General features: G+C 35.9%; 1 protein-coding gene across 1 annotated transcript; it reads left to right on the top strand.

Moving 5' to 3' along the window:
* Nucleotides 1-822: 822 nt before the first annotated feature.
* tbx6 (T-box transcription factor 6) lies at nucleotides 823-8,930 on the top strand. Its single transcript, XM_032574462.1, has 8 exons — nucleotides 823-2,263; nucleotides 3,656-3,975; nucleotides 4,729-4,996; nucleotides 5,688-5,831; nucleotides 6,517-6,587; nucleotides 6,669-6,727; nucleotides 6,820-7,075; nucleotides 8,206-8,930. The coding sequence occupies exons 1-8, from the start codon at nucleotides 2,186-2,188 to the stop codon at nucleotides 8,924-8,926; spliced, it is 1,917 nt and encodes a 638-aa protein (XP_032430353.1). The 5' UTR covers nucleotides 823-2,185; the 3' UTR covers nucleotides 8,927-8,930.
* The last annotated feature ends 1,326 nt before the right edge of the window (nucleotides 8,931-10,256 follow it).

The raw sequence follows: 10,256 nt of genomic DNA, 5'->3' as shown, positions 1-10,256 counted from the left end.
GTTTAACAGGGAGGAAGAAACGTGTCATCAAGCAGCTGCAGGGGGCGGGCCGCCGTTACTGCAACCAGACTAACGTGCATGGAGAAATACTTCACATAATCTGGATAATCTGTAATAAAACACAGCAGCTGCTTCATGTGCAACACGGAACTACAAAACAAACGGAAAAACTGTAAATTAGTCAGAAGTTTGTGTGATTTAGTGTTTATTGAAGATCCTCAAACAAGTTGAAATATCTGCATAAACAGATTTCTTCTGTTTCATTTAAACCAATCTGACATTTTGTTTAATTAAAATCTACATTGTAAAAAGACAAAATCTTACTATTGCAAGTAAATGTTGAGCAAGATATAGGAGCTTATTTTAAGTCACTAATTCCTTAATATTGAAGGAAAAAGTTCTAGTTCTATTGGCAGATTATTTCATTTATAACGTTGGAAAAATTTCTTATTAAATGTGGAATAATTTGCCAGTGGAATTAGTATTTTAAAAAAAATCAGTATTAAGGAATTACTGCCTTAAAATAAGCTCCTATATCTTGCTCAAAAGTTATTTATAAATTAGTTTTTACTTAATTCGAATGTACTAAGATATTTGCACTAGCAAAAAAAAGTATCTGTCCAAGAAATTACTCAAGTAAGAGTAAAAAAATATTTGGTAAAAACTACTAAAGTACGGAATAAATGATAAAATTACCAATCATTTAATATTTAAAAATTACATCTTCAGACAGACCAAAATATAAAATTAAGTGAAAATTTTGATATTTATATGACGAAAATGACAATAATTTATATAATTAACAAAAAGAAACAAAATCAGGCAAAAGAACATTTTCATAATAAAATCCTCAAGTAAAAGTAAAAAGTTCAGCACAGTAAAAGTAATTTTTTATAAAGTTTCTCAAGTAAATTTAAATTAGTAAACGTAACTAGTTATTACTGAATTCTGGATATTATGCACTAAAATTACAGTTCAAACCAAGTTCTGGCTGTTAGCAAGCCTGCAGAAATAATAAATAACTTTAATATAACGTCATTCATGGCTGAAAGATCTGAAAAACAAAAACATTGGCATCAATCAGTCTTTGAAGAGACGCCAGAGAACGCAATCAATCAAAATTATTCCAAAAGCTTATTGATTATTCACCATGGAGGTCAAAAATACTGCTCCAGTTAAGGTCAGAGGTCATGATATAACAATACAAATCAAATGATTTGAGGCTACTTTGCTTCCTTCAACTGGGCAACTTGCTTTCATTAATTAAATCTTTAATTTTCCTCTGTTGCTTTGACTCTGCAGCAGGACTAAAGGAAGCCTCAACGTGGCCTAGTCAAAATTTGGACTGATATCCATCTTGGATATTGTAGATATTTGTGCTTCTGAATTCAAGCATTTCTCCAAAGGAAACTGGGCCAATCTTAAAATAACAGATACATTGTCCCAAAGTAAGTTTTCTAAAATCATTTTAAAACTGCTGACATCACCCTACTACACTGCAAAAACAGAAAATCTTACCAAGTTGTTAGTACACTTGAAATATTACAAAACTAACTAAAAAGTAACTTTTCAGCAAGTTATAGTAGATAAGCCTATAATTCCTTAATATTGATGAAAAAGTACAAATAAGTGAAATAAATAATAATATTTAATCAATATTCACAAATGATTTACAGAAAAGTTCCCATATATTGCTGAAAAGTTACTTGTAAGTTAGTTTTGTCTTATTTCAAGTGTACTAAGATATTTGCACTAGAAACTAGACAAAAATACTTGGTAATATTTTGTGTTTTTGCTGCGTAAATGAAGAGCACACCTACCACTTTTGTTTGACTAATAAACACTTAAGAAAACTCAGATTCTTCCAGTCAAATCCATGACGACCATTAATGTTTATGTTTGCCGAGCAGAGGCAGAAGTAAAGTTTAGAGGACAGGGAGGAGAAATGAGGATCGAAGTGAAAATGGGACCATTTGGCCAAAGGTGTGAAGTCCGACACACCTATTTAACCGAACCGGCCGGGGCTGAGGGCTCTTACAGCGAAGACCGGCGACAGAAACACAGACTGACGACGAGCAAGAAGCAAAATTAACAACTTTTTAGAGGAAAAAAGGAAAAGCCAGCTGAAGAAGTGAAGTTATTTGCTGTAAATGAGGAGGACAGGTGAGAAAAAGGGACAAGGAGAATGCTGAATGTGGAGATGTTCCCGGGTCTGACTGTGGGACCTCAACGGATGGGAGACTGCTACTACAGAGGTGAGAGGGCCTGAACGCGTGTAAAAGCTGTTCACACTGCAAAAACACAAAATATTACCAAGCATTTATGTCTAGTTTTTAATGCAAATATTTTATGTCACTTAAAATAAGGCAAAACTAACTTACAAGATATAAGAGCTTGTTTAAAGTAAGTAATATTGATGAATAACTACTAGTTCTGCTCGCACATTATTTCATTTATAACAAAACATTTTTTTTCTACATTATAAGTTAAATAATCTTCCAATGGGACTAGAACTTTTTCAACAATATTAAGGAATTATTTACTTAAAATAAGATACTATATTTCGCTAAAAAGTTACTTGTAAGTTAGTTAGTTGCACTAGAAAATAGACAAAAAATATCTCCTAAGATTTTGCGTTTTTGCAGTGTAAAATTGGAAACATGTATGACCTGAACGCTGCAAAAAACAAAATCTTACCTAGTATTTTTAGTTTGTTTTTAGTGGAAATATCTTAGTTCACTTGAAATGAGACAAAATTAACTCAAGTAACTTTTTAGCAAGATATAGGAGCTTGTTGTAAGTCACTAATACCTTATGAAAAGTATTTTTTTCTCTTTATTGTTTATTTGCATCCTGACAAGTGTTAAATATAAAAAAATACTAAACACCAATATTTATAGAAATGTACGTCCCCAGATGGGCCTTAAACATGAAACGGTTTAAAAACAATAAGACAAAATAGCAAGATAAAATGTCCTGTGTAACATGTAAAATTAAATCAACAAACAATGAAGGCAGTTTCTCTGGCAGATTATTTTACTTATAACATGGGAAAAAGTTATTGTTATAAGTGAAATAATCTGCCAGTGGGTTTCTAGGTAACGGCGCCAGTGGAACTTGAACTTTTTCATCAATATTAAGGAATTATTGACTTAAAACAAGAAAAAACTTAAAACTTACTGAAAAGCTTCTTGTAAGTTAGTTCTGTCTTATTTCAAGTGTACTAAGATATTTGCACGAGAAACTAGACAAAAAATATGTGGTAATATTTTGTGTTTTTGCATATTCTCTGTTTTCTCACATCTCAGAGTGCAGTAATGTTTATCACACTTTAAATTAGAAAACTAACTTACAAGTAATTTTCCAGCAAGATATAGAACCTTGTTTAATGCAATAATTCCTTAATATTGATGAAAAACTTCTAGTTCTTAGTTTTTCATCAATTTTCACGAATTATTGACTTGCAACAAGCTCCTATTTGTTGCTTTAAAGTTACTTATAAGTTAGTTTGTCTTATTTCAGTTGTACTATAACCTGTACTAGAAACTAGAAGAAAAATACTTTGTAAGATATTGCAGCGTTAGCATCTCTTCAAAAGGGGAAAGATAAAAGAACATGACATTCATGCAAGTCAGGTAAGTTCTTCTAAATTCTGAAAAATGGCTCCATAAAACAGAGCATATTATCATCCAGAGTAAAAATTCAAACGTTTAGAAGAACTGAGAAGCTGGATGATGAGTCGTTTATCTTGTGTCCACTCACTAAAACTGACGAGTTTTGTTTTGCAGACAGAGAAGCTCCTGCACGTTTACCTCCATTTCCTCCTGTTTGCGACGCGGCGCCGAGGCTTCTGGGCGCCAGGGAGTCGTCCTCCAAACGCCAAAAAGACGACGTGAAGATGGAGTTGGAGAACTCGTCGTTATGGAAGCAGTTCAGCTCCGTGGGAACCGAGATGATCATCACCAAGAAGGGCAGGTCGGCCACGTCTGCACACAACTATAAGTTGCATGTTTAGACACTAAAAACACTGTTTTAAAGACTTTATTGTATTTTATGTTCTCAAACAAACTTCTGAGGCCTTCACAGGTCAGTAAATTATAACATCTAGACTCTGTAAGACTAACAATGCAAAGAGCTGTTTGTGTATATATACATAAATTTCTACATATATATATATATATATATATAACACGGCGCGTTATATAACTGATACACTGCAAAACAAAGTATTTTCAGTCTAGTGCAACTAACTACTTTTTTGAATAACAATTGAGCAAGATACTTGTTACCTTAAAGAAGTATAAATCTTACAAAATATTTTAAACATTTCAAATAAGACCAAACTAACTTAGAAGTAACTTTTCATCAGACGTAGGAGATTGTTTAAAGTCCATAATTCCTTAACATTGATTAAAAAAATTTACTAGTTATACTTAACAGCAAATTATTTAATTTATGACAAGTAATTTTTCCCATGTTATAAATAAAATAATCTCAGTGAAACTAGTAAATTTTTATCAATACTAAGGAATTAACTTTAAACTCATATTGTGCTGAAAAGTTGCTTCTATTTTGTCTCAAAGTTTACTAAAATATTTGCACTTCGAACTAGACCTTTTTTTCAGTTTCAAAATCCCAATAAAACATAGTTTCATCTTCTGCCAGACAGGATCTGCCTGCAGCTCTAAAAGATGCCAAACATTTTTTTTTAATTTCTCCGTTTTGCAGGCGGTTGTTCCCGGGCCTGAGACTAAAACTGTCCGGTTTGAATCCGTCTCTCCGCTACATCCTCCTGCTGGACGTCGTCCCGGCAGATAACTCCCGCTACCGCTTCCAAGGCGGCGGCTGGCAGGCCGTCGGCGGGGCAGAGGCCAGGCTGCCCGACCGGGTTTTCATCCACCCGGACTCGCCCGCCACCGGTGCCCACTGGCAGAGCCGCACCATCTCCTTTCATTACGCCAAGCTCACCAACAACACCCTGGACGCACAGGGACATGTGAGTGCATGCTGCGGTACGGGGTGCAACGTACGACAGCGTGTTAGGGCCGTCGTAGACAGAGAAGAAAAAAGAGGAGTGATACATTCCTGCCAAGAAACATAGCAATTAAATTAATTAGATTAAGAAACTTTCCAGAAACAAAGGAGCTCAAAGTCAACATTTTGCAAGATAAAATTTTAATTTTGATGAGTTTTTAAAATAGTTTCAAAAGTCAAAAATTTTCATGTTTTGTTGGCAAGAGTCAAAAGTTTAATCTCAAAATTTTAGTTTTTCTCTAGTGAGTTCTTGACTTTCAGAATTAAGAAATTTCCTTATTTTTTTAGCTACTTTTTAACTTGAACAGCGCAGAGATTTAAATTTTTCTAACAAATTCTGATATTAATCTAAAAATCTCTGAGTTTTTCTCCAGCAAATTTTGGACTTTTTAAACTCAGAAAATTTCTTGTTTTTGCCAACAAATTTTTTTTTGGATTGATCTCAAATTTTGTTCTTTTTAAGCAAATTCTCAACATTTCAAATGGTTTTGTTTTTTCTGCAGAATTTGAGATTAATCTCAAAATGTTTTAGTTTTTTGGTGGAAATTTACTACATTTTTCTCTGCCTACAATGGCCCCAATACGTTGTCGTAGCAACATGCTTCAATAGATTTTGATGTTTTTAGTGAATCTTCTTTTGGTTTTGCTTCAAGATAATCCTGCACTCGCTGCATCGCTACCAGCCCAGAGTCCATGTGGTTGAAGCCAGAGACATGTTACGGTGGGGCGGAGGACAGCACTGCTTCGTTTTCCCCGAGACCCAGTTTATCACAGTCACAGCTTACCAGAACAACAAGGTACGGCTTTTTTTTAAATTAAACTTGCTATTAGAGTATATTACAAGGCTGCACTCCACACTTCTCAGATTTTTTATTGCAAAAAGTTTGTAATCCTTCCATTATTTTCTTTGCTCATCACAGTAGTTGTGTTTTCATTACAAATGCACGCAAAACTTTGTCGCTATTGCGCTAATGTAGAAAGAACACAATTTCGCGATTTTGGCGTTTCCAACAAATAACAAACTCAATTAAAATCACAGGTGAGTTAATTTGTACACAAGATGAGTCATTAAAAAATATGTAGCGCCACAATCCTACCACTTCCTGTCATCTTCTTCTTCTTGGTTTGCACCGTGGCAACATCCAGTTGTTGATCATGTGACTCTTGTAATGCAAAAAAAAAATTGTTTCCATTCAGTTTAGCAAAATAAACCAATTTTGATATGGCCAAAACAACTCACCTCATCTTAGCAGCCAAAACTTATCTAAAAACTTTTTTTACTTGGTGTGTTTCCATTAAGCAAATTTATTTTTGAAATGTCTAATTGTGTGATTATATTGTCAATGTAAAAGCAAATACTGATGCATTTTGTTGGCCAGTCACAGAAATCCCAGTGAAATCCATTAAAGTTTGTAATTTGCAAGGTACTTCAGAGTTTCTGTGGAAAGGAGTCAAATTAATAACTTTGTCGTTTGTTTTCAGATCACAGAGCTGAAGATCAACTCCAACCCTTTTGCTAAAGGTTTTCGAGAGGATGGCATGAACAGCAAAAAGTAACCGACCACTAAATTCCCTTAAAAATTAAAACGTGATTGTAAATTATCTAAACTTCATTTTTTTTCCTTCTTCTGCAGGCAAAGAGACGCAAGACAGAAACGCAAGATGGTCGCTCTAACGGAGACTCTGGATATTGGTGAGAGAGATGGCAGGAGCTATCATTTTAATTCAGTTTTTGGTGTGGAATAAACATGGATGATTGTATTTTTACTCCCGTTTTCCTTGAAGTGAACTGTGATCCCTGTGAAGCCGTTGAAGCTGCTGAACCCGAACCCTCCAGCTCGGACCTGCAGGCTCTGGCGCTCGCCTCTCTCCCTCCGCTGCCCGACTCTTCCTGCGGGTTCAGACCCGAGGAAGCGTCCTATCCCGTCCCAGAGCCTGCACTGGACCTCACCCAGACCTTCATGACCTCCCAGATGTCAGATATCAGCGTCACGATTCAGGAAACGCAGGAAAACGTAGCGGCACACAATATGATTGAAAAGTGAGTAAATACGCTGATTATCTTTGGAACAATATTTGTAGAATCGTGCAGATTTGTTAAAAATAAGAAGCCTTTTTTATAGTGATTGTAAAACATTCTTCAAGAAAACCAATGTCGCTACTGGTTTCCTTTAGAAAGTAGAGAATTTCTGATTTTGGAGGATTTTAAAAACCTTTACTCAGTCCTGATCTAAGTACATGTTACATTTACATTACGTTTTATTTAGTCGCGTTTCCTAATTATTGAACGGTTCAGTTCGTGCACATTTGTCCAAATTCATTCTCACTCGTCTCAATACAATCTAATCTAAATGTTTCATTAAAATCCAATGATATATTTGAATATCCACAGACATGGATGCAATCATTGAATTTAAAGGGGTTCTTTTATCCAAAATTCACAATTTGCATGTTTTTATATTTCCGTTTGGGTTTCTACTGCTTCTAAGAACAGCTGAAGTGCTTAAAGAAAAAAAACAATAAGCTGTTTCATTTTTGGTGTCTGGTAAATGAATCGTTTCAAAACCCTTCAGAATGTTGAGTCACATTTTTCAGGCGTTACGTCGTTACCTAGCAACCCCAGCAAAGTTCAGCCCGTTACCAAGCAACCCAACAAGAAGCAGCGGAGACACAAATGAAAGAAGACAATCACGCAACAGGCCCCGTTTACAATTTAAAAATTAAGAGAAGAACGAGAACAGAAGCAAAGATTTTCTTATCCTGGAACTTCTGCTTTAATAACTTTGATGAAATTGATAGGGAAAGATACGATGGAGTAAAAAATTAATCTCTGAAATTTTCTAGAAAAAAAAGGAACATTTCTGAGTTGATTTGCTAGACAAAACCCAAACTTCTGTAGAAAAGAAACTTGGAAATTGCTGAGATTCAAAAATCAAATTTGCTAGAAAATATTTCAAATTTTCAGATTAATCTCAGAAATATAGAAAAAACATAGCTATGTCTGAATTTTAAAAGGCGAAAGTTCTGTTGAAACTCAGAAAAATTCTAGTTTTTCTTAGAAATTTTCTGTTTTTTAGCGAAAATGTAGGCTACTCCATTTTTGTATGGCCCTGAAACGCCGTCATAGAAAGATGTAAACAGCGCATAAATTGTTTATTTTCTCCTTCACAGCTCAGACGTTATGGCTGAAGCGAACTTTGACCCTAGCTTCTCTGCTGCTCCATCCCATCCTCACCCATCCTTCCCTCCGGTGGATTACCCTTCCAGCTCCTTCAGTTTCCCCACACCTCCACCTTCAGACACCTCTTCCTCCCCCGCTAATAGCGCCTTCATCCCGGAAACAATCAGCCCCCACACTCCAGCTGATTTCACCTGTCCGTCAAACCCACAAACATCTCCTCCCTCTCAGGTGCGGCAGGGGGAACCGGATGCTAATGCAAGTAATGGACGTTTAGCTCACACTTCGGCGGCTTTTACTTATCCAAATATCCTCCCTATGAATGCAGAACCTGAATATTCTTTAGCTACTTTACCTGCCAATGGTTCCTGCAACACTTTTGCGTTGCCGTCGCTTCCCCAGCAAATTCAAACTCTGTCGTTTCCAAACGTAACTCCGAGCGCTGCTTTGAATTTCCCCAACTTGACCCACCAAGCTCAGTTCGCGACTGCCCCCTATCGCCCGGAGGTGGTACTGCACCGACAGGCTTTTATTCCTCAGCCGACCTCCACGCCTGCGCCAGCTCTGTACCCTGCCTTCCCATCATACCCTCTCCACCTGCATCAGGACCCCCACTCCGCTCTCTCTGCACCCTTCAGGCATCTTTACAGACAGCACCAGCAGAGCCACCCTCGCTCCCAGGGGTCCTACATCAGCACAAGAGCAGTGTTTTAGAATAGTGTTTTAGCAATTTATAGACTAGAAGCAGTCGTGAACTTTGTATGAGAGCCAAACTGTTCAGCTGATTGATATTGGTGATAATAATGATGATTATACTTAGAAGCACAGCTTGGTATGATGGTGTATTAGAGCCATTGTAGACAGAAAAAAGGAATACATTTCAGACATTTGCCAGAAAAAACAAGAACATTTCTGAGTTTGAAAAGTCAAACATTTGCAAGAAACAATTCAGAAATTTTGTGGTTAACCTCAGAAATTCTTTTTAGGAAAAAGCTAGTAAAAAAACATCTATGTAATAAACATCTTTTCAGTGATGAAAGATTTTCAAGCAATTTTTTGGCAAAACGAGACAATCTGAACAGGTTATTCTGACCAAAACTCAATTTAAATTTAATTCTGATTTTAAGACATTTTAATTCCATATAAAATATGTTGCCCCTGCTATCTGTTTCTTTTATCTTTGCTCAACAAGTTATTTCTATTTTTTAAGTTGTTACACTTAAACTTCATATGTTGTATTTTTCTTCCTTGTTTTAAAATAAATATTTTATTTAAATTGTTTTGTTTTTATTGTCTTTTCTGATTACTTAAACTGTGCATAAGTAATTTTGTGCCATTTTTCTGTAAGTCTAAATTAACTGTGCAAGAAAAAAAAAGTTTATTTTTGGGTCAAAATGTTAATAATAACACAAAACCTGGAAGCCGGGTGGGAAAACTTCACATCGAAGCCACCTGGCTGCACTTTAATGCGTCTCGGTGAACAACAACCAGTCCTGCAGCTCCCCTCTGCAAACCTCTGAGGTGAAGAGCAAACAGACAAAGAGAAGCAGAAACAAACCAGAAAGGTCCGGCTACGCTGCACATGATGTGTCCAACAGTCCCTGAATGATCTCATCTCTTCTAGCTTTGCTTAAGTTTCAAAAAAGTATGAAACATTTTTAGAAGTAGCCATATTTTACCTCCAACACATCGGCGATAAAATGGAAACTTTCTTTATGTTTATTTGTAAGACTATTTCAACTTTTGCAGGCAAACTTGTCACGTTTGGGCAAATATTTCTGAGACATAAACTTCTTCAATGAAGTATGGCGTAAACAATTTTTACATGTTGCCCACCAAACTGCAAGATGCAAAAGAAATAAAAAATATTGACTGCTTACTATAGTTTTAAAACATGGGCGATTCTGACATGAATGCCACCCAGGGCGGGCCCCAACAACATGAATCCCTCCCTTCTTCTGTGCCACTTAAATAGGTTTCAAAAAGCTGCGCTTTGATGCCTTTTGATGCTAAAAGGTGATAAGATTTTTTAAATGTAAAAAAA

The sequence above is a fragment of the Xiphophorus hellerii genome, chromosome 10 (assembly GCF_003331165.1).
Source record: "Xiphophorus hellerii strain 12219 chromosome 10, Xiphophorus_hellerii-4.1, whole genome shotgun sequence".
NCBI classification, from domain to species: domain Eukaryota; kingdom Metazoa; phylum Chordata; class Actinopteri; order Cyprinodontiformes; family Poeciliidae; genus Xiphophorus; species Xiphophorus hellerii.
Note: the sequence above shows the minus strand (reverse complement) of the source record. Positions and strands in the feature narration are given on the sequence as shown.